We start from the raw sequence: 27,934 nt of genomic DNA, 5'->3' as shown, positions 1-27,934 counted from the left end.
AGGTGGGCGGGGCAGGACTTAGTTTACCCTAGAGGCCCCAAAACCTGCACCTCACTCCCGGGGGAAATTGAGGGGAGAGTCGACCATCCGTTTCCAGGACCCCAGCCAAGGCCGGCAGCCCCACCCCACCGGGACCTGGGTCCCAAGGATGCTGCAGCCGCGGGGGCGGGGCCCGCCGGCGGTCACCAGCGCCCCTCCCGCGCGGATAGGGCGCGGTAATCATCTCTGCCTCGCGATTGGTCCGTCCCGAGGCAGGGGCGGGGCCTGGTGCCTGCAGCGGGGCAGCCGGGGCGCAGCTCAAGCCCAGGAAGCTGCTGAAGGGGGGCCATGGCCGGGCCAAGCCCCGGGCCTCGCAAGGTATGTGCGGACTTGAGGGGGAACCGGAGGGAGAAGGGTTGGTGGGCGGCAACTGGGCCTCCCCTCCGCCAGCGGCGCGGACACGCCCCCGTGCCAGCCAGGGAGGGGCCCTGCCTGGGTGAGGACCAGGACACGCCCCGCTTGGGGCGCAGGTATGAAGACGGGGTGTGATCTGGCGGGTAACCCCCGCCAGGTCTGTCTCAGTGTCCTTCTGGGATAAATGATCATGAAAGCTCTTTCATAGGGTTGCTAAGGAGCTCGAGCTCTCGGCCAGTTTGGGGGCACATGGGGGGCGCCCAGTTAGTAATGAAACGAATGGTATGACCTCAGCGTCATGCTGACCCTCGGCGCTGGCCGGGAGAAGTCGGTACAGACCCGGGGGCAGAGTTCACCGCATCCCCCGGCTGCTCTCAAGACCTGTGCACAGATTCCAAACTCAACAGAAGAGTTAATACCAGTCACCAAGGGGCCTGGGTTGGTTGACCCAGGTGATTTACCCACTAGGGTTGTGCATCGAGAGAACAGGTCAATCTCAGCTGGGTTTGACTGCAGAACACAGGCTCTGCCTACATTTTATTTAGATGCTGATTCCGAGCCAGGTGAGTGAGCCTGGTGAGGAACCCTACCTTATCGCTGAAGAGACCCAGGCAGAGCCAGATGAAGGGACGGCTCATAGGTAGTGGAAATGGGACTTGGACTTGGTTGGGTCTTTCCCCTTCTGAGATGCCACCACATGCTCTTTGCCTTCCTGTGCCTCTTCCTCCTAGATCCTGGCCCCCTCTCCTGAGGCTGGACACAGAACAGCCACCTCTAGCCGCCGTGGCTTCCTCTGGCGCCTACGGGACAAGCAGTGTCGCCTGGGCCTGTTTGAGATTGACCCGGGACATGAGCTGCACAGGTTGACATGTATGATGCAGGCAGGACTGTGGGCTGCCACGCAGGTCTCCATCGACCACCCACCCACGGTGAATGGTCACCTCATCTTGCACACCCCAAAAACACTGAGGGCAAGACCTAGCCAATGGTCTGTCTTGCTAATAAAGCTACACTGGGACCAGAGAAGGGCACTTCAGAGGAAGAAGGCAGGGACTTGTGCAGGGATGGGATGGTGGGCGCTTCCAGGTTGGCAACTGGAATGTTGTGGATGTTGGCTGTGTGAGGAACCCCCTTACTGAATTGATTGCTGTGTGATTTGTAATTTGTCGTGGGCTTTGCCTCAGTATCCCCATCTGTATAGGTGGTGGGGGGATTATATTTCTTGGTTTCTGAGGCCCTCTCAGCTCTTCCAGAGTGTATGGTTAAGGGACCCCACCCCCACTAGGCCAGCCCAGCCCATTCTCCCTGGAGCTCAAGCTAGGGCCCTGCTAGCTCAGCAGAAAGGGTCACCCAGCTGCCAGCTCAGCAGCAGGGCAGGCGGGTGAGCATATATGTTGTCTCTGTGTGTGCCCATGTGCCTAGTCTGACCACATCCTACAGGACAGGCAGGAGGACCAGGGAGAGTACAAGATCCAGGGGGAGTTCTCTAAATCATAACCTAACCTCATCACCTGCTAAAAATCTCCTATGCCTCCAGCCTGGCCTGGCCACCCTGCAAGGGACAGCAGTCCAGTCCATCCACGTTCTGTCCTCTGCCCTGGCTGCAGACACTGCGATCCCTTTCCTTGCTGGTAGCCACTAGTGCTGTTTGCATTGTCATGAGCACCCTTGAGGGTTCAGCTCAGAAGTCATCTCCTCCAGGCAGCAGCCTCTCTGATCTGGCCCCAGCCTGCATCAGGCGATCATTTGGCTTTCTGGGCTATCTCCATGTACTGGGATGGAATTGGCTTCATGTGTCTGAGGACACATGTGCAACTTGAACTCAAGACTTTGGTGTTGGGGACCCAGTGGTAAATGAGACACATCTAGGCCCTGCCTTCCGTCATTCTTCCTCCTCCAACCCTGGGCAATGTGGCAGCCCATTGCAGGCACACTCAGGGACGTCATGGGTTCTGCTTTGCTGAAGGACCCAAATGGAGGCTGGGGTGCAGGTACAGGACACTTAAAGATCCTCAGGTGGGCGGCGGGAGGCCTTGACTTTCCTTGAGGCCCTCTACCTATCTCTGCAGGGCTCACCCACCCAGGAGGATTTCTCTGAAGTTATGACCCAGGTTCATGAGGAGGTAGGAAGCCCGAGACGGGTGGAAGGGGCCCGTAATGGCCTTTGTTCCCCTTGTCCGAGTTTCCTGACTGCATGGTGGGTAACGTAGCCCCTGAGGCCTTTGGAGGAAGGGTGTGGTCATCCTGACGCTCCTGCACCAAGGCCACCTGCACCTGGACCGGCACTGACCCCCGTGGGGCCGCTTTCCCCCCCGCAGGGCTTCGAGCTGGGCACCCTGGCCGGCCCGGCCTTCGCGCGGCTGCGGCGCTCCCTGGGCCTGGTGGAGGAGGACTACCAGGCTGCGCTGGGCCCCGGTGGCCCCTACCTCCAGTTCCTCAGCACCTCTAAGAGCAAGGCCAGCTTCTTTCTGTCGTGAGCTGGCGGCGGGGCGGCGGGGATGGCGGGGCGGCGGGGATGCGGGGATGCGGGCGGCGGGGATGCGGGGCGCGCTCTTTGAGACTCACGGGCGGCCCAGGTTCTCAGGGACGCGGTGGGAGCCGCTCCAGCCAGCTTGGGGGGAACCTTGTGCTTCCGCCCCGCAGCCACGACCAGCGCTTCTTCCTGAAGACCCAGCAGCGCCAGGAGGTACAGGTGCTGCTCGCCCACCTGCCCCGCTACGTACAGCACCTGGAGCGGCACCCGCACTCTCTGCTCGCCCGGTTGCTGGGTACCGGGGCCGGGGGCGGGGCCTGCGTGGCAAAGTATCCGGAGAGGGCGGGTGCGTGGGCGGGGCCAGGAGAAACCGGCTGTGATTGGACACTCCGGGGGGCGGGGCCCAGACCTCTGAGCTGTGTGGCTGGGGCTGGGCATCTTGACCTAAACTGAGGAAAAGTGTGGGCGGGGCCTTGAGGGATGGGCTGAGGGGGAGGAGCCGTTCTTGAGCGGGCAGGGACCTGGTTCTGGGGTTGCGGACTCTGGGGTGCTCACCTGACGCCCTGTCCCTTTCCAGGAGTGCACAGTCTGCGGGTGGCCCAGGGAAAGAAGGTGGGTGAGGTAGAGGCAGGTGACTGGGCGGAGGGGTGTCCGGAGGGGAGATCCTGACTTCCCTCATTCCCCACCCCGCCTCAGAAGTACTTCATCATCATGCAGAGCGTCTTCTACCCCACCGGCCGCATCTCTGAGAGGTGAGTCCCCTCACGCCCCCCTGGAGCAGAAACAGAGCCTCGACCCCAACTCACATGCACCACCCCAACCCCCTACCACCACCGGCCACGTGGTACAGAAAGGAGAAGGGGGGCTGGGAAGGTGGCTCAGTGGTAGAGCGCTTGCCTTGCATGCCTGAGGCCCTGGGTTCAATTCCTCAGCACCACACAAGCAAAAAGAAAAAAGCCGGAAGTGGCGCTGTGGCTCAAGTGGTAGAGCGCTAGCCTTGAGCTGAAGAGCCCAGGCCCAGAGTTCAAACCCCACAACCGGACCCAAAAAAAGAAAAAAAAAAAAAAGGAGAAGGGAACAGGGTGCTGGTGGCTCACGCCTGTCATCCTAGCTACTCCAGAGGCTGAGATCTGAGGATCATAGTTGGAAGCTAGCCTGGGCAAGAGGATCCATGAGACTGTGTGTGTGTGTGTGTGTGTGTGTGTGTGTGTGTGTGTGTGTGTGTGTGTGTGTGTGTGTGTTCTGGAGCTAAACTCAGGGCCTGGGCACTGTCCCCGAACTTCTTTTGCTCAAGGCTTGCACTCTACCACTTGAGCCACAGCACTGCTTTTGGCCTTTTCTGTTTATGAGGTACCGAGGAACTGAACCCAGGGCTTCATGCATGCTAAGCCACATTCCTAGCCCCTTCCCTGAGCTTTTTTGCCCAAGTTTGGATCTCTACCATTTGAACCACAGCTCCATTTCCTGCTTTTTGGTAATTAATTCGAGATAAGAATCTCACAGACTTTCCTGTCTGGGCTGTCTTTGAACTGGAATCCTTAGATCTTAAGACTCCTGAGTAGCTAGGTGACAGCCACTTGGTGCCCAGCTTGCCCATGAGACTCTTAGCTACAATAAACTACTCACAAAAAACTGGAAATGGAGGTGTGGCTCAAGTGGTAGAGCACTAACTTTGAGTAAAAAAGCTCAGGGGCAGTGCCCAGGCCTTGAGTTCAAGCCTTAGAACTGGAGCGCCATGCATGCATGCATGCAACACACACACACACACACACACACACACACACACACAGCCAGCATCTCTTGAGTAACTCAAGCTTAGGTGCTTAATTGGCTGTAGGTGTTTTTTCGTGTCTGTGCTGGTAATGAGTCTTGAACTCAGGGACTGGGTATTGTCAAAGCTCTACCACTCAAGCCTCATCTCCACTTCTGGCCTTTTACATTAATTAGAAATAAGTCTCACAGTCTGCCTGCAAACCATGATCCTCAGATCTCAGTCTCCTGAGTAGCTAGGATTTATAGGGATAAGCAACCTGGACCTGGCATAATCTTAAAAAAAGAAAATCTCGGGCCTGGGAGGTGGCTCAGTGGTAGAGTGCTTGCCTTGCATGCATGAGGCCCTGGGTTCGATTCCTCAGCACCACATAAACAGAAAAAGCCGGAAGTGGCACTGTAGCTCAAGCGGTAGAGCGCTAGCCTTGAGCTGAAGAGCTGAGGGACAGTGCCCAGGCCCAGAGTTCAGCTCCACGACCGGCAAAAACAAAAAAACCAAAAACAAAAAAAAAACTTTACATCAAGAAAGACCCTGAAGCCGGGCGCTGGTGGCTCACGCCTGTAATCCTAGCTACTCAGGAGGCTGAGATCTGAGGATCGCGGTTCAAAGCCAGCCCGGGCAGGAGAGACCGTGAGACTCCTATCTCCAATAAACCACCAGAAAACCAGAAGTGGCGCTGTAGCTCAAGTGGTAGAGCGCTCGCCTTGAGCTGAAGAGCTGAGGGACAGCGCCCAGGCCCAGAGTTCAAGCCCCACGACCGACAAAAAAAAAAAAAAGAAGGACCCTGAGCTGGAAAGGTCACACCTGTAATTCTAGCTACTCAGAAGGCTGAGATCTGCGGATCAAGGTTTGAAGCCAGCCAGCCAGGAAAGTCATGAGACTCTTATATATAATTTACTTGAGTGGCTCAAGGGGTAGAGTGCTAGTCTTGAGAGAAATAAAAAAGCTCAGGGACAGTGCATAGGGCCTGAATTGAGGCCCTAGGATCACTACTCCCCCTGACACCAAAAAGAAGGAAGAGGAGGAAGAGGAGGAGCACCCTGAGGGGTGGCTGTTGTCACCATCATAAATTTTGTATTCTTTCTCCTTCCTTTTTTCTTTTTCCTTCCTTCCTTCTCTCTCTCCTTCCTTCCTTCCTTCCTTCCTTCCTCCTCCTCCTCACCTTCCTTTTCCTCTTCCTCCTCTCCTCCTCCTCCTCCTCCCTCTTCTTCTTCTTCTTCTCTCTCTCTCGTTCTTTCTCTATACATATAGACAGGGTCTCCTCATGTAGCCAAGGCTCACTTTGAACACAACCTGGCTTCCTGACTACACCTTCAGAGTTCCAGGAGTTCAGACAGACACCACCACACCTAACTAACCAGCTTCATTTTATTGCTGAGAAACTGGAAGGCCAAGATTGGACAGCCAGTAGGATCAAGGATTCAAAGCCAACCTCTCTTAACTGCATCCAACCTTGTCTCTGTCCCAGGTTCTCTATTAGCAATTTCCCTGGGCCCAGCTGTTTCCTTCTGGCCCCAAGTGGGAAATATTTGTGTCCAGGATACAATGTGTTGGGAGACACACCGGCAGGGCTTGCATGTGGGCTGTGCTTCTGAAGACCTGTATGTGAATTCTGCCTTTGTGTGTTTGTGTGTGACAATATTGGGGCTTGAACTCAGGGCTGACTTTTTTGCTTACAGCTGTTGCTCTGCTACTTGAGCCACATTCCCATTTATGGCTTTTTGCTAGTAGATGTAAGAGTCTCTTGGATTTGTTTGCTCAGGCAGGTTTTGAACCTTGATCATCAGATCTCAGCCTCCTGATTGTCTAGAATTACAGGTGTGAGCCACCAGCACTGGGTTTTGCTCTGGTTTTCACTTACAGTGTGACACAAGCAAGTCAGAGGAAATCTCTATGTTTGTTTCTTCATCTTTCATCAGGGACACAGACCAGGCGGGCTGAGGGGTGGAATGCCATGTATTGGCATATACTTGAGCAGTCAGCCAGCGACTGTTTCTAATGAATATCTTGTGAGGGTCACCAGCTGGACTTCTCCTCCCACCCCCTAGGTATGACATCAAGGGCTGTGAGGTGAGCCGCTGGGTGGAGCCCGCCCCTGAGGGAAGCCCTCTTGTTCTCGTGCTGAAGGACCTCAACTTTCAGGGCAAGACCATCAACCTGGGTGAGCCACAGAGTAGTTCCTGGCTTCCTCTTCCTCCATTCAGGGTGGAGTTGGGAAGAGGACCCTGGCACTTCCCTCTTCCCAAATTCTCTAAGACCAGATTCAGAGCTGGACAAATCCCAGCTACTCAGGAGGCTGAGATCTAGAAGTCATGTTTTGAAGCCAGTCTGCACAGACAAATCTGAGACTCTCATTTCTGATTAAGCAGGAAAAAAAAAGAAAAAGGGCTGGGAAGGTGGCTCAGTGGTAGAGCGCTTGCCTTGCAAGCCTGAGGCCCTGGGTTCGATTCCTCAGTACCATATAAGCAAAAAGAAAAAAAACCGGAAGTGGCGCTGTGGCTCAAGCGGTAGAGCGCTAGCCTTGAGCTGAAGAGCTGAGGGATAGTGCCCAGGCCCAGAGTTCAGGCCCCACAACCGGACCCAAAAAAACAAAACAAAACAAAACAAAAAACCTGGAACTAGAGCTGTGGCTCAAGGGCTAGCCTTGAGCAAAAGAGCTAAGGGACAGAGTGGAGGCCCTGAGCTCAAACCCCAATATCAGCACATTCACACACACACACACACACACACACACACACACACACACACACACACACACACACACACGAGCCTGGATTCTGAAATCAGATGGGGTTAAAATCCTGGCTTCAGATGAGTAACTGGGTGACTGACATAAACTGTAGCTGAGTTTTCGTTTGTGAAGTGGGTTGGATAATGATTCCTGCCCTCCTAGGGCAGGAGCAAGTGGAGCCCTGAGGCTGGCACGTTGCTGAGAGCTTGGGCGGGTGCTGCAGGGTCCCAGAGGAGCTGGCTGCTCCGCCAGATAGAACTGGACACCACCTTCCTGCGGGAGCTCAATGTTCTGGACTACAGCCTCCTGATGGCCTTCCAGCGTCTCCATGATGATGAGCGGGGCCAGGGCAGCAGCCTCATCTTTTGCACGGCTAGGTGAGCACCCTGTCCCCAGGGCAGTGGCAAGAATGGTTGTGTGAAGACAAGCCAGTGGGATGTGGGATATAATCCAGGCAAAGGCTGGCAAGGGCATTGTGTGGGGCATGTATGTGGGGGCTGTACAGGGTGGAGGACTGGAGAAACTGGTTGGTAGAGGCAAAAGGGAACAGATGAGCCACAGAGCAGGGAACAGAACTGACCAAGTACAGTGGCACACGGGCATGGTGGCTGACTTATAGAATCTGCCCATTTTTCAGCAGGGAGTTTGGGGCTTTGGAAGGTTTTGGAGCAGCAGAACAAACTTTGATTTCTGCCATAGAAAGTTCTTGAGCCAGGCAAAAGTGGCTCACACTGTAATCGTAGCAAACCAGGAGAATGAGATCTGAAGGTCACAATTCAAAGCCAGCCTGGGCAGGAAAGGCCATAAGACTCTTAACACCAATAACCCTCCCCGCTTATCTTCCCCCTCACCCCCCACAGAGAAGTGGAGCTGTGGCTCAAGTGGTAGTACACCAGCCTTGAGTGAAAAGTCTCAGGAACAGTGTCCAGGCCCTGAGTTCAAGCCCCAGAACCCCCCCCACACACACACAAACGCATAGCAGTTTTATTTCATCCACACTGTACCTCTCTGTGGGGACTGGCTGCATTCCTGTGGCTGGTGACTGCATGCTGGGCAGTACAGCTTGAGACCATTGGGGCCTCCAATGTACCTGGTGCCCCAGACCAGAGCACACAGAGTGTGGGAACAGGCTGAGGCTTCCTGGCAGAGGCAGCCCTCTCACCTTCCTTTTGGCCCACATGCAGATCTATGCACGGGGTGCAGAGCCCTGAAGATCCAGGAGCCCAGAACCGTCGGCTGCTGCCTGATTCCCCCAATGCCCTCCACATCCTGGATGGGCCCGAGCAACGCTATTTCCTGGGCCTGGTGGATCTCTCCACAGTCTATGGGCTCCGCAAGCGGCTGGAACACTTGTGGAAGACACTGCGTTACCCAGGCAGGTCCTTCTCCACTGTCAGTCCAGCTTGCTATGCCCGTCGCCTGTGCCAGTGGGTGGAGACACACACCGAGTGACCAACGTCTGGCTTCAATGCTCCCCATCTGGACAAGGGCCCCTGCCAGAACCAGGGAGCTTTCCTGCTGTTCCAAGTGATGGCCACACGAGGGCGGCACGTTCCAACTCATGCAGAGGTTTGCCTGCTATTTCAAGTAATGGCCACATGAGGGCAGCACACTAACTCATGCAAGGACCTGGCCTGCTGTTTCAAGTGTTGGCACACGAGGGCAGCACGCACGCTGTAACTCATGCAGGGAGCTGGCCTGCTGTTCCAAGTGGTGGCCACACGTGGGTAGCACCCTGTAACCCATGCAGGGAGTTCATCTGCTGTTTCAAGTAATGGCCACAGGGGGAAGCATACCCTAAAGCATGAAAGGAGCCCACCTACTGTTTCAAGTGATGGCCACACGAGGGCAGCACGCCCTAACATACAGGGAGCTCACCTGCTGTTCCAAGTGATGGCCACACGAGGGCAGTATGCCCTAAAGCCTGAAAGGAACCCTGCTTGCTGTTCCAAGTGATGGCCACACGAGGGCAGCATGCTCTAACATGCAGGGAGCCCTCCTGTGGTTCCAAGTGATGGCCACACGAGGGCAGCATGCCCCACCTCATGGTCAACAACTTGGCCCCATTCACGGTGGTGCCAAGGACTCCCCTACGTTATTGGCTTATTTAACCCTAAAAAAGGAACAACCCCCCCCCCCCCAACCCTATTATTCTCTTTTTACAGACCACAAAATGGAGGCTTGGGAGGGGGGTGAAGGGGCTAAAAGATACCATTCAGTAGTAATGCTGAACCAGGATACAAAACACCAGATCCCTCAGTTCTGGGAAAAAGAGGAAGCTGCCTTGATGGGGAAACTGAGGCCCATAGACTTTGAGGGGCTGATGCACTCGTAAGTGGCAAGGTCAGCCCAAAGACCCAGGCCCTGCAAGGGAGATCCTCTTAGGGTTTTCTGGAGCTCTGTGGAGCATTCTGCAGGGTCGCGTTGATCTCTAGTGAATTCCACCCTTCTTGGAGAGTCACTTTTCTCTTCTGTGAAATGGGCACAAGGCTTAGTGGTCAGACCCATGATTCTGAGCTACCACCATGGTGGCCCATGAGGCTACCATCTAGACCTATGGGAAGCCTAAATATCCCCTGGCTACCCCCTCCTTCCCGCCTCTAGGAACCAGCCTGACTTCCACCCTCAGTCCAATCCAACCACCCAAGCAGGCCTTTCTTCCTGAGCTGTTCTAGAGCCTGGCTGTGTAACCAGGAAAAAGGTGCTAAATCTCTCTGTGCTTCAGTCATCTAATATGTGAAATAGGATGCTAGAGGACCTCTTTAACTCATTAAATGTTTATTGAGCACCTCCCATGTTATAGGCTCCATGCTGGGCTCTGAAGATCTGGGCATGGTCTATGCGTTCACAGTCAGAACCCTGGAAGGTCCCTCCACCTGGATATTGGGGACGCTGGGGACCTGGTGGCTTCCACCTGTGATCACTCAGGAGAGTGAGATCTGAGAATTGTGGTTTGAAGCCAGTAGGGTCAGGAAAGTCTATGAAACTTTTTTTTTTTTTGGTATAGGCTTGAACTCTGGGCCTAGGCACTGTCCCTCAGCTCTTCAGCTCAAGTTAAGTGCTCTACCACTTGAGCCACAGCGCCACTTCCGGTTTTCTAGTGGTTTATTGGAGATAAGCGTCTCATGGACTTTCCTGCTCGGGCTGGCTTTGAACCGTGATCCTCAGATCTCAGCCTCCTAAGTAGCTAGGATTACAGGCATGAGCCACCAGTGCCCGGCAAGTCTATGAAACTCTTATCTCTAGCCAACAAAAAGCCAGAAGTGGAGCTGTGGATCAAGTGGTTGAGCACCAGCCTTGAGTGAAAAAGCTAAGGCACAGCACCCATGTCATGAGATCAAGTTTCAGTACTGGCACAGAAAAAAAAAAAAGACATAGAGGAGATGTATGGGGAGAGGAGCTGGAGGTGTGAAGGAAAGGAGACATTTCAGCTGGAGGGAGCTGTGTGTTCGTGGGGCTGTGTGGGCTCAGGATGGACGCTACACCAGGCCATCAGGAACTTGGAAAAGCCACTTGACATTCTACAGGGCCATCCCATAATGCTGAAGACAGATGGCTGGAGGGAAAGGATGAGGAAGGGGAGGGCTGATGTAGGTTCTGGTTTTAAAACAGTGATTTCCTCATAGCTAGTGATGAGTAACCATGGTAAGGTTACTCAACCTCTCTCAGTCCCTGCATCTTCTGCTCTTGCTCAGTGGGAAGTTGAGACATTGAGGGTAAGGACTCAGTAAAAGGGGGAGGGGCTGTGGGGAGGGCAGGACACTCAGGTGTGGTCAGGCAGTATGGCAGGGACTCGTGGGATCTGCTGTCACGGTTCCTGGGTGTGGGTGTGGTCCCATGGAACTGACCTGGAGGGCACACACTGGAGTGAATCTGTATCTCTCCCCCCCTCCTCAGCCCCCTATACTTACCCTCCCTCCCCTCCCCCCCCACACTCCCCCTGGAGACCTCCGGTGCCCCACGGGATTCTGGCTGGCCTCACTCATCAACCAATATTAAGGAACCAGGTGCTGATGGTTCACATCTGATGAGTCAGGTGCTGATGGCTCAGAGGCTGAGATCTGACTTGGCTTAAAACCAGCCCAAGTGGAAGTGGAGCTGTGACTCAAGTGGTAGAGTGCTCGCCTTGAGCTAAAGAGCTGAGGGACAGTGCTCAGGCCCAGAGTTCAAGTCCCATGACCAACCAAAACAAAACAAAAACCCAGCCCAAGTAGACAAATCTGAGAAACTCGTATCTCTAATTAACCAGCAAAAAGCAGGAAGTAGATGTGTGGCTTAAATGGTAAAACAGTGGCAGTGAATGGAAAAAAAACTATTCAAGAGTGTGAGGCAGAGTTCAAGCCTCAGTACCGGCACAGAACCCACAGAACCCACATTAAGCAGCACTCCATGTGCACCGGGCTCTGGGCAAGTCCCCTGAGAATGGGACTGGGCTGATTGCAGTGCTGAGGCTGGGGTGGGGGTACAAAGGATCATGGACAAGGGAACACATTTATGGAATGGGCAGAGGGATTTCAGAGTGAAATAAATATAGTGGAGAAAAGGAAAGGAAACAGTATGAGAGTGTGCAACTATAATCTTAGCATGTGGGAGGCTAAAGGAGGAGAATCTCAAATTTGAGACCAGCTTGGCCTATGTAGTGAGAAGCTGTCTTAAAAGCAACAAAACAAGTAGGGTGCCAGCGGCTCACAACTGTAATCCCAACCAACAAGGAGGCTGAGATCTGAGGATCCTGGTTTTAAGCCAGCCTGGAAGGAAAAGCCTGTGAGCCTCTTATCTCCAAAAAGCCAGAAGTGGAGCTGTGGCTCTACTGGTAGAGCGCTAGCCTTGAGCACAAAAAGTAAGGGACAGGGCACAGGCCCTGAGTTCAAGCCCCAGGACTGACACCAAAATGAAATCAAGAAACAACTATATTAAAAAACTCATGTTTTTCCTTCTTTGTGCCAGTGCTGAGGCTTGAACTCAGAGCATGGGTGCTATCCCAGGTGTTTTTGTTGTTTTGCTCAAGACTAGCACTCTACCACTAGAGCCACGGCTCCACTTCTGGCTTTCTTAGTGGTTCGGTGGAGATCAGAGTCGCACATACTTTGGTGACTCGGCTGGCTTCGAACCTCAATCCTCAGATCTCAGAAAACCGGAGTAGCTACGATCACAGGCGTGAGCCACCAGCGCCTGGCCATTCTTTTCATATTTATCTGAGGACTTACTCAAATTTAACAGGTATCTTACATTTTACTTGCTGAGTCTAGCCACCCTCCCAGACTGCAGCCCAGGGCTGCTTGGCGGAAGCCCCTCCCCTCCCCATTTCAGGGGCACCTAGCGCTCCCCAAGGCCCTCATCCGCCGTCCACGGTGCAGGCCCTAGCCCAGCCGTCACCGCCAAGGCCAAAACCCAGAAGCCCAAGCTCAGACTCCGCCCCCGAGCCTGAGGCCCCGCCCCCGCGCCGGGCCCGGGCGCCCGCCGCACACGTCCGGCTTGGACCGCGTAGACTCCGCTCGGGGTCGCGCCAGCCTTCCGTAGGCCCCGCCCCAGGTCGCGCCAGCCTCCCGTAGGCCCCGCCCCAGGTCGCGCCAGCCTCCCGTAGGCCCCGCCCCCGCGCCGGGGCCCCGCCCCGCGCCCAGGGCCCCGCCCCCGCGGCCCCGCCCGGTCGCCGCAGGCTCCGCCCTCGCCTCCGGCTACGCTTAGCTCCGCTCGCAGAAGCTGCGGCCGCGGCGCCGCCTCCGCCCCGGGCTCGCGTTTGCCGCCTGGCTGACGCGGCCGGCGGGACATGGAGCTCCGTGCAGCGGGTCGTGAGTCTTCCGCACGCCCCACCGCGTCCGCCTGGTTAGCATCCGGCCGGGGGAGGGGGCGGTGGAGGCTGAAGGGTGGAAACCCCGCGTGCCGGAGGTCCCAGGCCGCGCCGGCGCCCGCGGGCAGGGCGTGATGGATGATGAGCGGGGCTCCTGCATCCTGGCGCCCTCCGCCCCCGACCCGCGGGGTGACCTTGGGCGCGAGCGCCCTCCCGGAGCTCTCGCCCCGTCGCCCGGGGTCGCCCCGGCCGGGGGTCCCCCAAGGTCGCCGCCCCGGGCTCCGGGGGGGGGACGCCGGGACGACGTCCTGTCGCCCGAGACTTCGGGGCGTCTCGTTCCTGGACACCGGTTTCCTTAACCCTTCCCTGCCTCAGTTTCCCCCCTATCCCAGGACCAGGTCTGCCTTACTGCTTCCTGGCTCTGAGTTTCTGGGTCTTGGCGGGTGCCCGGCTCGCACCTCTTTCCAGCCCGAGCCTCGGGGACAGCGACCTCTGGACTGCGGAGAGGCGGCGGCAGCATGAAGGCTCCGGTGAGCGCCGCCGGGGGTGGGGGCCCGGGGTCCCCGGGGAGAGAACCTTCAGCCCCCCCCCGCACTGACGCTTACTCGTGGGGGGCACTGTCCCTGAGCTGCTTTGCTCAAGGCTGGTGCTCTACCACTTGAGTTAAAGCTCCACTTCCTGCTTTGGGGTAGTGAGTGGGTTCTGAATCTCCCCGACTTTCCTGCCGGGGCAGGCCTTGAACCTCACTCCTCAGATCTCCCCCTCATGAGTAGCTAGGTTTACAGTTAGGAGGTGTCTGTGGTGTGGGACCACACCCCCCCACCCCCCAATCTTGGTTTCTTGCTCTTCTCCTCCGTGGAATGGAAGTCATGGCGCTGTGGGATCCCCGGGTGAGACTCCTGGGGTTGGATAGCCTAGAAGCTGCGAGAACTCAGCTCAGGCTGCTTCTGTAATCAGGAGCCCCGAGGTGGGGGTGGGGGTGGGGGTGGGGAAGCGGACATTGGGGAGAGGGATTTTATCCTCCACTCAAGGTCTCTGGGTATTGTGTACAAGGGACCAGGTGCTATCCAGAGCCTGAGGCCTCAGGATTGAACCCCCTCCCCTGAACAGCTGGCAGCACTGAGGAGACTTATTTTTAGACGCTGATGCTGATGTGGCTTATGGGCAAAAGAGAAAGGGTGGGTGGGCATCTAGCAGGGTGTGGGGAGGTAGAGGGGGGTTGCGGAGAGTGGGGGCAGCTTTCCCACCTCTGATTCTCAGAGATGGCTCAGTGGTCGATCTAGGCGGCATGGGACCTTGAGTTGAAACAGCACTGCCAAAGGTGGGGGGTGGGGAAGAAAAGCAGAGCTGGCACAGTGGCTCATGCCTGTAATCCGCTCTGAAGGCTGAGATCTGATCTTTGAGGTTCAAAGCCAGCCCAGGCAGCAAAGTCAATGGCCCTTTATGTCCAATTAATCACCCCCAAACCCTAAGTGGAGCTATGGTGCCTAGGCCTTCAGTCTGAGACCTACTACCAGTACAAGAAAAAGGAAAATTAGAAACCAGAGAGACACAGATGATGGTATAGAACTGTGGCTCTGCCCTCTACCAGGCAATGACTCCTTGAGAGCTTGTTGGGACTTTGGTCGAGTTTGCCAGCAGCTCCCAGCCCAGGTTAGAGGGCCCAAGGACCTCTTGGTTTCACTGACTTTGACACCTGGTTCTTGGAGGCAGGAGCTCTGGGCAGCAGCTTTCTGTTTGTTTCTTTATTTTATTTTGTTTTGGGTCCAGTCGTGGGGCCTGAACTCTGGGCCTGGGCGCTGTCCCTCAGCTCTTCAGCTCAAGGCTAGCGCTCTACCACTTGAGCCACAGCGCCACTTCCGGCTTTTTTCTTTTTGCTTATGTGGTGCTGAGGAATCGAACCCAGGGCCCCATGCATGCAAGGCAAGCTCTCTACCACTGAGCCACCTTCCCAGCCCAGCGTTTTGGTTATTGAAAGAACTTCTCAAGTTCCCTTCCAGCTCCTGGACTTTTGACCTAGATCCTGGGCATCAGCTAAGAGGATATACTGAGTTAGTTGAGGCTGGGGACAGAATAGGGCCTGAGACCTGTGGGCTGATGGTCACTGGTATGGCAGAGGCCTACTAGAGGCTGCACAGTGAAAGCGCTTCCAGGTAAGAATTTGGGCTCTGCCGAACCTAGACTAAGATAAGCCCTGCCCTTCTTTGCCACTTAGCCTTAAGCCACAAGCTTCTCTGCAAAGCAGTTTCTTATCAAGAAGGAAGGTATTAACATTATCTCCAGGGCCTCTTAGGTGCCTGGCAGTACCCGGAAGGTCTGGTTAATGGAGACTAGGGATTCCTGGAGCTTTTGAAGTGGAATCTGGATGTGGAGGCCAGGTGCGGCCCCGCCCCCATGAGCATTGTCTCCCTCAGGGTCGCCTTCTGCTCTTTGCCTTGTGTTCCTTGGCCGCCTCTGCTGGCTACATCCTTCTGTGCTGCTGGGCCTGCATGCCCCTCTGCCTGGCCACCTGCCTGGACCGCCGCCTTCCTCCCTCCAAGCCCACAGTTCCGGGGCCTTTGCACTTTAGTGGTTATAGCAGCGTGCCGGATGGAAAGGTGAGTCAGCCTGGCAAAGGACTTCAAGGTGCCCCAAATCCAAGGGCAGTGAGAGCCAATTTTGTGCCAGGCCAGCCTGGGGCATTATGAGATTGGCTTCTCTGCTCACCAGCTATGGGGATTACTACCAGCTACTTCACCTCTCTGAGCCCCAAGTTCTAGGATGAATGTGTGTGCGTGTGTGTCTTAAACTCAGGGCCTGGGTATTGTTCCTTAGCTTTTGCATGCCAGACTGGTGGTCTACCACTTGAGCCACAGCTTCACTTCTGCCTTTTAGCTGGTTAATTGGAAATAACTGTTCGCGTGGACTGTCTTTGAACCATGATCCTCAGATCTTAGCCTCCTCAGTAGCTAAGAATATAGGCGTGAGTCCCTGGTGCCTGGCTCAGAATTCACCACTTTTAAATGTATAGTTCAATGAGGTTTAAAAAAATGTCTGACACAGTACACCATCCCCAAACATAAACCTTATCTGTCAACCCTCAGCCCTCAAAGCACCTCCTTTGCAGCCCTCTCTGGACAGATTTTCACAAGTCTGATAGGGCGTTGTTGGCTTTCCCTTGGGAAAATAGAATAGGCTCCAGGCCTTTGGGGTGGGAATTTTCCTGCTGCCAAGAAGAACACTGAGCATGTGAGTATCCTCCATCTCCAGGCCGACCTGCGGGCAGCCTGTCCTCCAAACGTCCTTTGTTTGGGTTCCAACAGCCACCAACTTCCCCTTTCTCCCAGGAATTTCCCCCTGCATTCTCACACGTGGGCCCCATTTTACAAGTGGGGGAATGGACTCGCAGAGGCAGAGGATTTTGTCTAGGAAGAGGCAGAGCCAGGGTTCAGGCTGAGAACTAGCGATCCCCAAGCTGTTGTAGACACCGAAGATTCCTCCACCCTTCTCCCCCCGCCCCCCCCCCCCCCGACTTTTTGTTGTTGTTGTAAAAATACTGGGGTTTAAAGTCCGGGCCCTTTGCTGTTAAGACAGGCATTCTACCACTAGAACCACAGTTGTATCCCTCGCTATTTTTACTTGTTTTCTGGTTATTTTTAGAAATGTAGTCTCATGGACTTTTCTGTTACTTTTCTGTGGGTTTGACCCACAGTCCTCCAGATTTCCGCCTCCTGAGTAGCCAGGATTACAGGCATGAGCCACCAGTACTGGCTTTGAGGTTCATGTTTACTCAACAAGCACATACATGACAACTGGTCTGTGCCAGTTTACTCCTGTAACCCTAACAGGGTTCCATGATGGATGGACTATAAGGAATTAAGCACAGCCACACACAGCTCTGCACGGAGAATCTTATCTCTGTCTCTCTTGGGATCTACTTCACCTGTCCAGTCTTCCAGTTGGGTTGAAATCAGACCTTAGAACTGAAATGATTGCCTTTGGGAAGGTTGGTGGATGTGTCAGAGTGGGCAAGGAGCAAGTGCCTGGAAGCCCTATGCCCACCTGCCAACCCTCTCACATTTTCTCACCCTCCCCTCCCCTGGCAGCCACTTGTGCGTGAACCATGCCACAGCTGTGCTGTGGTGTCCAGCTCCGGCCAGATGTTGGGCTCAGGTCTAGGCTCCCAGATCGACACTGCAGAGTGCGTATTACGCATGAACCAGGCGCCCACCATGGGCTTTGAGGCGGACGTGGGCCAGCGCAGCACCCTGCGTGTGATCTCGCACACCAGCGTGCCACTGCTGCTACGCAACTACTCCCACTATTTCCAACAAGCCCGAGATACCATCTATGTGGTGTGGGGCCAAGGCAAGCACATGGACCGGACCCTAGGCGGCCGCACCTACCGCACGCTGCTGCAGCTCACCAGGATGTACCCAGGCCTGCAGGTGTACACCTTCACTGAGCGCATGATGACCTACTGTGACCAGATCTTCCAAGATGAGACAGGCAAGAACCGGTGAGTGGGGCCTGGAGCGGGGCTTCTTATCCGTCTGGAGTCTTTCACGGGGCTCAGCAGAGGCCCATGGTAGAGTCACACACAGTCCTGGCCTCTAAGGGGGGACTGAAGGTGGAGGGCCTTTCAGCCATTGAAGTTCCAATCAAGTTTAAAATCCAGTGGTAGCCAGGCACTGGTGGTGCATGCCTATAATCCTAGCAAGCTACTCAAGAGGCTGAGATCTGAGGATTGAGGTTCAAAGGCAGCCTAGGCAGGAAAGTCCGTGACACTCTTTTTTTTTTTTTTTTGTCGGTCATGGGGCCTAAACTCTAGGCCTGGGCACTGTCCCTCAGCTCTTCAGTTCAAGACTAGCACTCTACCACTTGAGCCACAGTGCCACTTCTAGCTTTTTCTGCTAATGTGGTACTGAAGAATCAAACCCAGGGCCTCATGCATACAAGGCAAGCACTTTACCACTGAACCACCTTCCCAGCCCTCTGTGACACTCTTACCTCTAGTAAACCACTAGAAAACCGGAAGTGGCGCTGTGGCTCAAGTGGTAGAGTGCTAGCTGAAGAGCTAGGGACTGACAAAAAACAAAACAAAACAGTAGCACGGTGAGCTTGTGAGCACATGCTGCGAGCCTTGGCTGGCTGAGGAGGTGTGAGGGGGCATCAGTGCCCTTAGGAGGGGTGCTCTAACATCTGAATTGTTCTCTGAGGTGCCTTACAGAAACATGGCCCCTTTCACTCACCAGGCACTGAGTAATACACCAAGATCGCTCTCTGATACTTTTATTGGTGGTGGTGGTGGTGGTCATGGGGCTTGAACTTGGGCCATGAGCGCTTTTGCCCAAGGCTAGTGCTGTACCACTATGAGCCACAGCTCCACTTCCAGTTACCTGGTGGTTTATTGGAGATTAGCATCTCACAGACTTTCCTGCCCGGGCTGGCTTTAAACCTTGTTCCTAAGATCTCAGCCTCCTGAGTAGCTAAGATTACAGACGTGAGCCACCAGCGCCCAGCTCTTTTCTTTCACTTTTATGCTGTTGCTGGACCTTGAACTCAGGCCCTGGAGCTCTCATTTAGGCTTTTTTTTTTTTTCTCAAGACTGGTACTTGACATTTTTCTTTCCCACTGGCTTTGAAACTCAATCTTCAGACATCAGCTTCCTGAATAGCTAGGATTACAGGTGTGAGCAATCAGTGCTTGGCCCTTGTTTTTTGTACTGGGGTTTGAACTGAGGCTTTGTATTGACTAGGCAGGCACTGTATCACTTGAGCCATGCTCCTGTCCCTTTTTGTTTTTAGTTAACTTTCCCTTTTGGCTTGGATTACAGGTATAAACCACTATACTTAGTCTTAAGATCTTGTTTTATCCCTTATCCCAAAAAGGCCTCCCAACTCCCACCAGCTCCTTCTCCACACCCCTGCTCCTTCTCCACTTCCTGGCTCAGGAAGTTGACATCAGCCTCTGGTAGTTCTGCTGGAAACTTGGGCTTTTTTTCAGCTCCCCTCTGCAATCACGATACATACAACTGGCTCTTCACTCCTCTTCTGTGCCTCTGGGGGCCACCTTGACCCAGACTACCATGCTCTCATGTCTTTGCAGCAGCCTCTCGCCGGGCCTGGCTTTCTCCCTCGCCCCTTGCAATCCCGGCCTCTCCACGTACTCTTCTGGATTCACTTCCATCAGCCATCTGCCCTCAGCCCCCAGTAGCTTTGTATCCCATGGAGAATGAAGTCCAGATTCCCTCTCACCTCTCCTGTCCTGACCTGGCCGTCCAGCCCCACCTGCCCTGAGACCTTACCTCCTCTCTCTCTGTTCTACTCACACTGGCTTACCTGAAGGCCTTGGCCTGTGTGGCTCCCCAGTTCTTCCCTTGCCCGCCCGCCCTCCCTCCCTCCCTCCCTCCCTTCCTTCCTTCTTTCCTTCCTTCCTTCCTCTGGTCCTGGTACTTGAATTCAGGGCCTGAGGGTTGTCCTTGAGCTTTTGCTCAGGATAACACTCTACCACTTGAGTCACAGCTCTACTTGAAGCATTTTTGGTACTATGGTGGAGATAAGAGTCTCATGGACTTTCCTGCCAATCAGCTTTGAACCTGAACCCTCAGATCTCATTCTCCTGAGTAGCTAGGATTACAGGTTGAGTCACCAGCTCCTAGCTGTTGATTAGTTTCTTATTGCTTACTCAGGGCTGGATGAAATGTCACCTCCTCAAGGAAGCCCTTCCTCACACTCTATCTGTTCTTTGCTATCCTACAAAGTCCTACAGTGACATTCTTAACCTCATGCCTCTGTTTCCCTGTTCGTACTGCATGTTACCTCTGACACTATCTTGTTTATGTATTTGTCTCCCAGCAGTCTCCTTCCTTGAAAACATTAGCATCCAGTGTGACAGGTTCAGGGCCAGCCTAGGGCCTAGAGGTGCTTCATTTGAATGCACTGAACCAGCTGGAACTTCTTGGTAGAGGTTGAGCTAAGGCCTGGGGCTGCCGCACAACCATTTGTGCCAGATGGGATCTGGGGACATGGCCTGGGTTGACATAGGTGGTTCCCTCTCCCAAACCACCATGAAACTATCCCCATTTCACAGACAGGCTGCTGCGGCTCAGAGAGGTACAGGAACAAGTCTGATGCTCCACAGCAGAGGCAGGGCCAGAATGGAGCCTTTGACTAGAAACAGATTCCCCCCTAGCCACCATGCTTTGGGTCGATGAGATAAGGATGGGCTGAACCCCGGCTCCCCCCCCCCCCCACCTCTGTCCTCTGGGGATTGCTCAAATTCTTTGCAGCTGAAGGCCTGCCTGATTTGCATCCAGCATTGCCTCAGGCCCTCTGTTAACCTCTGGCTGGCCCTACCTCTTTCTCCGCTTCCCTTTAGGCTCCTCTCTCTACAGGTGAGGGGTGTGGTCTTGGGCCCGGGAGAAGGGCTGCCCTGGGCTGACAGTGTTTGCACATCCCCTAGGAGGCAGTCGGGCTCCTTCCTCAGCACTGGCTGGTTCACCATGATCTTGGCCCTGGAGCTCTGTGAGGAGATCGTGGTCTACGGGATGGTGAGCGACAGCTACTGCAGGTCAGACAAGCAGCAGGGCTGCACAGGAGACAGGGAGGGTGTAACCCTTGAGTCTCAAGCCAGAAAGTCTGGGCACTGTGGGGCCCTCAGGGTGGGTGGCCTAGCCTGAGACTGGGCCTTGGGGGGGAGAACCTCTGGAATCGGCTTTGATGCCTAGCCCTGTAGTGCTGTCTGAGGCTGTCCCCTACCTCCTGGAAGCTCCCCCTTTTTGGGGGATAGAAGCTAGGAAGGCACCGTACCTGTGGGCCGAGTATGTAGGCAGCTCAGTGGTAAAGGCCCTGCCCGGCATGCATGAGGTCCTGGGTGCCAACAAAATACTTCACCTTCCTTTCTTAGAAGGTTGGTTCTTGAATCGTTTAGAGAGGGGGAAAAGTATTGTACCTTTCAAAAGGTTCTTAAACCATTTAGGGAGAGGAGTCTGCAAAGGTGTTCCTCCATACATATTAGGCCTATTACATGTAACTCTGTTTCTGCCTGGCAGGGAGAAGAGCCACCCCTCCGTGCCTTACCACTACTTCGAGAAGGGCCGGCTGGACGAGTGTCAGATGTACCTGGCCCATGAGCGGGCGCCCCGCAGCGCCCATCGCTTCATCACGGAGAAGGCCGTGTTCTCCCGCTGGGCCAAGAAGAGGCCCATTGTGTTCGCCCACCCATCCTGGAGGGCCCAGTAGCCCGGGGCCTACAGTTGGCATCCCTCCAGCCGGCCTGCGGCCAGCCAGGGTCGCTACACTCCAGCAGTGAACCTTAATTTATGACTCTTGCTTCCTGCCATCTGCCAGATGGACCTAGGGTTTCTTCCTGTCCCACCCTGGGGACATTAGGAGGGGTCTTTGGTCTCCTGACTCAAGGGGCAGTGGAGAGGGTGCCCTCATCTCCACACCTGCTTCCTGAAGAATCCACGTCTTCATTTAGGGGTTCACCCCATCACCAGGTCTCTCAAGTGGCCTTCTGTCCTGGGGCCAGTGGCCCCTCCCACTCACCAGCATCCTGACCTTGTGCCAGTCCTGCCCCCAGCTGCCCCTGGTGCCACATTCTCTCAGGCTGGTAGCCCTGGTGGGGACAGCCTAGAACCTGGAGTTTGATAGGTGTGAGGGTCTTTGAGCCGTGACCACCAGGGCCATCTTTGGAACATACGGGTAAACGTGTGTTTTCTGGAAGCTGCGTCTCGAGTGCTTATGGGTCTGGCCTGGGGATGGGGCCTCATACCCCTGGCAGACCCATAACCCACTTACTAGAGGGTAGGCCAAGCCCTATGCCCTCCCCCGCCCCCTACCCCAGACTCTGTCTGCCATATAGCCCAGCCCCTTCTGTACCCCAGAACTCCTCAGGGGCTGCCCTGGTGGTGCTTACCCAGGACATTGTCTTCTTTGGGATCTCTGCTCTGTGCTCAGTGGGAGCTGAGTGGGAAGGAAATGACACCCCTAGTCTCTTTCCTGGCCCATGGGTCAAATTCCAAAGATGTTGCCAGTTAAATCCCTATTAACTCTGGAGTTGGTTCCTTTATAAGGCAGGAAGGGGGAGGGCAGTGCTGGGTGGGTGCTGGGAGGGGAAGACGGTTGCCTAGAAGTGGGTCGGATGTGGTAGCCCAGGCCTCAGGCCAGCGCCTGGCCTTTGCTGAGCTTGAGAGTGGGAAAGCAGCACATACGGTACACGGGCATGCTGGGAGGGGAAGCTAGTGCTCATTTAGAGGAGATACAATGGCTGAACCTGGATTCAGCCAGGCCTGCCCCTCTTCCTTCACCCAGAAATCAGGAGACTAAAGTATGGAGCCCTGGGGTCTAGTGCTTTAGGTTCAGGGTGTGCCAATGTGACCTTTGTAGTCACCTCAAGCCTGGTATTTAGTTTGATCTTTCTGTCACCAACTTGAAACTGTTTTTTTTTTTTGTTTTTTTTTTTCAAAGAGGTATAATATCATTTCACACTGGGGCCTCATGAGGGACATTATGTCTTTTTTTCTGACTTCTCAGGAGAGCCCAGAGACCTGGCCTCTGGGCCCCAGAATTGCTGCTGTACCCTGCCTTGGCCTAGCCAGTTCCAGGTGGCCGGGAAAGGTATATGAGTAGGAAGAGGGAGGAAAACCTCTGGTGGGGGAGTAGGCTGGCAGCCAAACCACAGCCGTTGGCCAGGCAGTGACCGGTGTCTCTTAAGTAGGGGTTGGGCAGACAAGAATTGGGTGGCAGCTGAAATGGATGCCAGAGAGTGAAGCGTGACCTAATTCTGACTCCACTCATAGCCAGGCTGAGGGACCCTGGCAGATAAACGCTATCTCTGTGCCTCAGTTTCTTCATCTGTGAAAGTATTAAAATAGTCCTCACCTCACAAGCGTTCAAAGCCATTGGGCTCCCCCTGGGGCTTGTCAGCTTGGCATTGGAAATGTGGGAGTCACTATTTAAACACCATGAGGCATATGTCAGTGGCTCACACTTGTGATCCTAGCCACCCAGGAGGTTGAGGTCTAAGGATCAAGGTTCAAAGCCAGCCAGGGCAGAAAAATTCAAGAGAGTCTTATCTCCAGTTAACCAGCAAAAAGCCAAAGTGGAGCTGTGGCTCACGTGGTAGAGTGACAACCTTGAGTGAAAAAGCTAACTAGCATCCAGGCCCTGAGTTCAAGCTCCAGTACCTGCACAAAAACAAAACAGCATTCTACCGAGTCTTGTAGGGGAGGGTAGCACCAGCCTTCTGCATTAGTTGTCTCCCTGCTTAGGGTCTTGTTCTGGGTGTTCAAGGCCCAAGGTTCTGTGAGTCCTAAAGGGATTAGAACTCAGACCCCTCCCCACTTCCTCCTTGTTCGCAGGAAGCCAGAGTTCAGCCCTTGGGCCCAGAACAGAGGCTTCTCTGTCCTAGCCCTGCCCCTGGGTGGAATGTTTACTTCTGGGTTGGCCCCAAACCTGTCTGTTTCTGATGAGGTGACTGGAAGGAGACTTTCACCAATCGCTTCCTTCTGGAAGGTGTGGATGTCCCCAGCTGTCCCCTCCGGCCTGCCTGCAGGAGGCCATCCCACCATGAGGCCAAGGACCCCTCTCCTTGGCCTCTCCTGGCCCCATAGCTGCTGGAAGGTGAGTGGGGGGGGGGTGTCAGGAGATACCCCACATCTCTGTGGAGAAGAGGTGCACCTAGGTGTGGAGCTCTTCTTTAGGACTCTGCTTTTCTGTCCATTTCATGGTTCCACTGATGATCTGCCCAACCTCCATCTGAGCCTGGATGGGAAGCCGGGTGAGGATCACAGCCCCAAAGTGTCCCAGGACCAGATCTGGTGCTCATTCTCCAGCATCCTGGGTTTGGGGCCACCTGTGTCCCAGGCTTTGTCTGGGAGGACAAAGGTACTTTGTGCTTCTAGATAAGCATGGTGCTCCGGGCCAGCCCAGGCCTCCACCTCCTGGTCACTGTCCTCTCCCACTGGCTTTTCTGTCAGAGCTGAAAGGAAGGCTTGGATTCCAGCGGCCCTGTGTGCACAGCTCTGGGGAGTCTGGCAAGCCCTGTTCCCTCTAGGTCTTGGTCTTAATCTTGGTTTTCTTTTCTTTTTGTGCTTGTACTGGAGCTTGGACTCAGGGCCTGGGCTTTGTCCCTTAGCTCTTTCTTTCTCTCTTTCTCTTTCTTTCTTTCTTCCTTTCTTCCTTCCTTTCTTTCCTTGCCAGTCCAGGGGCTTGAACTCTGTGTATATGGTACTAAGGATTGAACCCAGTGCTTTGTGTATGCTAGGCAAGCATTCTACCACTAAGCCACATTCCCAACCCACTTCTGGTTGTTTTGTTTGTTTGTTTGTTTGGTTAATTGGAGATAAGAGTCTAGACTTCCTTGTCTGGGATGGCTTTGAGGCTCCATCCTCAGATCACAGCCTTCTGAGTAGTGAGGATTACAGGTGCCTGGCTTGGTTTTAGGTGTTTAAGGTAAGGCTGTTTTTGTCAGTCCAGGCTGGCTTAGAGCCTTAGGCTGAGGGGAGCTTCAGGTCTAAATCTGGCACCTTCTCACTTTCCTGCTGGTGGGCCTGAGTGCAGAAGAGCTGGAGGCAAAATACCACCTCTGGGGAACCTTACCACGTGGCCTCAGGCCACGGTGCTTCCCACCTGACTGCCTTTCCTTCCTAGTTTTCTGTTCTGCCTCTGGCCCCACCTGGGTGGGATCAGGTAGGCTTCCAAAGGGAAGACACGCATTCATCCATGTTCCACCCCCTCTGGCTGGTGCTTTTACACTCTGGGGGCTAGAAATCCTCCTACATAATTGTCTACCACTTGAAAATCTCCACTTACAGCTTTTAGCTGGTTATTTGGTGATAAGAATCTCATGGTCTGGCTTTGAACTTTGGCGACAGTCTGTACTTGTCTTGGGGGGTGGGCAGTACTGGAGCTTGAATTCTGCTTCAAGCAGGCTAATCTTTGCTTATAATTGGTGCTCTACTACTTGAGCCACACCTTCAGGCCAGCTTCTTTGCTGGTTAATTGGAGATGGAGTCTAGCTTTAAGCCTCAAGCCTCGAAATCTCAGCTTTTTGAGCAGCTAGGATTAAAGGTGCAGCCACCAAGGACCTGTTTAGCAGTTAAAAAAGTAACAAATTTACTAATTTGGTAAATTAACAGCAAAGTGCTAATAATTTACTGAATGAGTACCCTACAAAGAATGTAGAAGCTTATAAAGCTAAAAGTGAGAGTGACTTCACTCCCGTTGCTCACATCCATCCTGGAATTCCTTCTGTTGTCAGGGGTGGATTCTGTCCACACTTTTTCAGGAGCTTTACAAACATTGTATGAATTGTATTGTTTTTGTGCATGTACTGTCCTGGGGTTTGAACTTAGGGCCTGGGGGCTTTACCACTTGAACCACAGTTCCACTTTGGCTTTTTTGGTGGTTAATTGGAGATAAGAGTCGCATAGACTTTCCTGCCCAGGCTAGCTTTGAACCTTGATCCTCAGATCTCAGCCTCCTGAGTAGCTAGGATTATAGGATTGAGTCACTGATGCCCAGAAATTGTAATTAAAACAAAAAATCTTGTGTGACCATTTTCTTAATTTTTGAAAAAATATAGTTGAGCCAAAAGAAAAAAAATGTCCCAAATAGCATTCCAGAACTACTATTAACGTGTCATGTGGTGACTTGAGTGTGTGTGTGTGTGTTTGTGTGTGTGTACACATGTGCTGTTGTGCCCTGTGCATATGTGCTAGCACACTAGGATTTGAATTCAGCTTCAGGCTCCTGCTTAGCTTTTTCACTAAAGGCTGATGCGCTACCACTTGAGCCATATCTCCACTGCTGGCATTTTAGTAGCTAACTGGAGATAAGAATCTCACAAACTTTCCTGTCCAAGCTGGCTTGGAACTGTGATCCTCAGATCTCAGCCTCTTCACTAGGATTACCTGTGCCTGGCTATGAGGTGGGGTCTCACTGTGTTGCCCAATCTGACCTTGGACTAGGTACTTCTGCCTCAGCCTCCTGAGTGCTGAGATTACATGTGTGTGCCAATATGCCCATAACACATTAATTTCCCCCCCCCCCCCAACACTTTAATCTTAATGCAAGTACATCTCATTTTCATTTGCTTTATCTTTTTCTCTTTTCTGTGCGGTTTACCTTGTATACATAATGTCATATTTGTAACATAACGCTTAAGAATATTATGAACATCTTGAATTCAAGTCCCTCTTACAGACTAGACTATTACTACCATGTGTACACCTTTTCATATCCTCCCTTGGGGACAGAACTGTGTTGTTGTTTTTTTTTGTCGATTGTGGGGCTTGAACTCTGGGCCTGGGTGCTGTCCCTGAGCTCTTCAGCTCAAGGTGAGCACTCTTACCATTTGCGCCACAGCACCACTTCCAGTTTTCTGGTGGTTAATTGGAGATGAGTGTCACAGACTTTCCTGCCCGGGCTGGCTTTGAACCGTGATCCTCAGATCTCAGCCTTCTGAGTAACTAGGATTACAGGAGTGAGCCACAGGTACCGGACTACAACTGTGTTCTTGACTTTTTTTTTGTCTGTTGTGGAGCTTGAACTCTAGGCTTGGGCGCTGTCCCTCAGCTCTTCAGCTCAAGGCTAGTGCTCTGCCACTTGAGCCACAGCGCCACTTCTGGCTTTATCTGTTTATGTGGTGCTGAGGAATGGAACCCAGGGCCTCATGCATGTGAGGCAAGCACTCTACCACTGAGCCACCTTCCCAGCCCTCGTTTTTTGTTTTATAAACTGTTATCACGCCTGTAATCCTAGTTACTCAGGTGGTTGAGATCTGAGGATCATGGTTCAAAGCCAGCCTGGGCAGGAAAACCCGTGAGACTCTTATCTCCAATAAACCACCAGAAAACCAGAAGTGGTACTGTGGCTTAAGTGGTAGCGCGCTAGCCTTGAGCTGAAGAGCTCCAGGGACAGCACCCAGGCTCAGAGTTCAATCCCCATGACTGAAAACAAAAACCCCACAAAAAACCTGTCATCATTGTAATAGGTAAAGCTATCTTCAGGCCCTGCTGTAAGAGCTGAGCTACTGTTGCTTTGTGCTTAAATAATGCTGTATCATTTCACTCATCTTCCAACATTTATCTTTTTCATGTCTCTACAAGTCATCCATATGACTGAAGCTCATCCATTTCCTCTGCTGTGTAATAACTCTTTAGTGCAAATGTGTAGTACAAAAGTAGTCCGCTCTCCTATTGATGGGTAATTTGGCTGGTTTACTTGTGTTATCTCAAGCAGTGCTGCTGTGGACTTGGGTGTGGGCATCTGCGAGGATTTCCCCAGAGTATACGTTCCCAGGAGTAGAATGGAAAATTTTACCACTTTGTTTTCCAAGAAACGGTTCTTTAAACTTTGCTCTCTTTACTTAAGTATCCCATAAGTGGCCTGGACACCCTTTTCTGGAAGAGCCCATTGACCTATAGCATTTCAATTTAATAGGCTTAGAAGTACTTAGATGGGTTACATTTACCCAACCAGTCCCCCAACAATGGTTACTGTGTGTGTGTGTGTGTGTGTGTGTGTGTGTGTGTACTGGGACTTGAATTCTGGGCATTATCACTTAGCTTTTTCTGCTCTACCACTTGAGTCACAGTTCCACTTCCAGTATTTTGCTGGTTATTGGAGATACGAGTCTCATGGACCTTTCTGCCTGGCTGGATTTGAACTGTGATCCTCAGATTTCAGCCTCCTGAGTAGCTAGCATTACAAATGTGAGCCACTGGTGCCTGGTTTTAACAAGGACTACTTAAGTTACTTTTCACTGTTACATAAAATAATGTGATTAATG

The 27,934-nt window shown here is 53.5% G+C and overlaps 3 protein-coding genes across 5 annotated transcripts in view; all 3 read left to right on the top strand.

Annotated features, from left to right (window-relative positions):
• The first annotated feature begins 304 nt into the window (after positions 1 to 304).
• On the top strand, positions 305 to 8,914 carry Pip5kl1 (phosphatidylinositol-4-phosphate 5-kinase like 1). The gene is made up of 10 exons (XM_042681164.1): positions 305 to 357; positions 1,125 to 1,322; positions 2,463 to 2,516; positions 2,712 to 2,866; positions 3,037 to 3,161; positions 3,444 to 3,478; positions 3,563 to 3,618; positions 6,686 to 6,798; positions 7,592 to 7,745; positions 8,553 to 8,914. Exons 1-10 carry the CDS (start codon positions 328 to 330, stop codon positions 8,818 to 8,820), a joined length of 1,188 nt encoding a protein of 395 aa, XP_042537098.1. The 5' UTR covers positions 305 to 327; the 3' UTR covers positions 8,821 to 8,914.
• Positions 8,915 to 13,067: 4,153 nt separating this feature from the next.
• St6galnac4 (ST6 N-acetylgalactosaminide alpha-2,6-sialyltransferase 4) lies at positions 13,068 to 22,195 on the top strand. 3 transcript variants are annotated; one of them, XM_042680898.1, is made up of 6 exons: positions 13,068 to 13,191; positions 13,549 to 13,686; positions 15,571 to 15,753; positions 17,242 to 17,654; positions 20,600 to 20,707; positions 21,189 to 22,195. In XM_042680898.1, the coding sequence occupies exons 2-6, from the start codon at positions 13,675 to 13,677 to the stop codon at positions 21,376 to 21,378; spliced, it is 906 nt and encodes a 301-aa protein (XP_042536832.1). In that variant the 5' UTR covers positions 13,068 to 13,191; positions 13,549 to 13,674; the 3' UTR covers positions 21,379 to 22,195. The 3 variants fall into 3 exon arrangements, with proteins under 3 accessions (XP_042536832.1, XP_042536830.1, XP_042536831.1); XM_042680896.1 differs by having other exon boundaries at positions 13,532 to 13,686; XM_042680897.1 differs by lacking the exon at positions 13,068 to 13,191 and having other exon boundaries at positions 13,572 to 13,686; positions 20,600 to 20,687; positions 21,189 to 21,370.
• Positions 21,865 to 27,934, top strand: part of St6galnac6 (ST6 N-acetylgalactosaminide alpha-2,6-sialyltransferase 6) — a 22,010-nt gene continuing 15,940 nt past the window's right edge. Inside the window, exon 1 of the mRNA XM_042680902.1 lies at positions 21,865 to 21,869. The gene's annotated coding sequence lies outside the window, so the exon portion shown is untranslated. The remainder of the gene's footprint in view (positions 21,870 to 27,934) is intronic.

Source organism: Dipodomys spectabilis, unplaced genomic scaffold (genome assembly GCF_019054845.1).
Source record: "Dipodomys spectabilis isolate Male_0828 unplaced genomic scaffold, ASM1905484v1 ptg000067l, whole genome shotgun sequence".
NCBI classification, from domain to species: domain Eukaryota; kingdom Metazoa; phylum Chordata; class Mammalia; order Rodentia; family Heteromyidae; genus Dipodomys; species Dipodomys spectabilis.
Note: the sequence above shows the minus strand (reverse complement) of the source record. Positions and strands in the feature narration are given on the sequence as shown.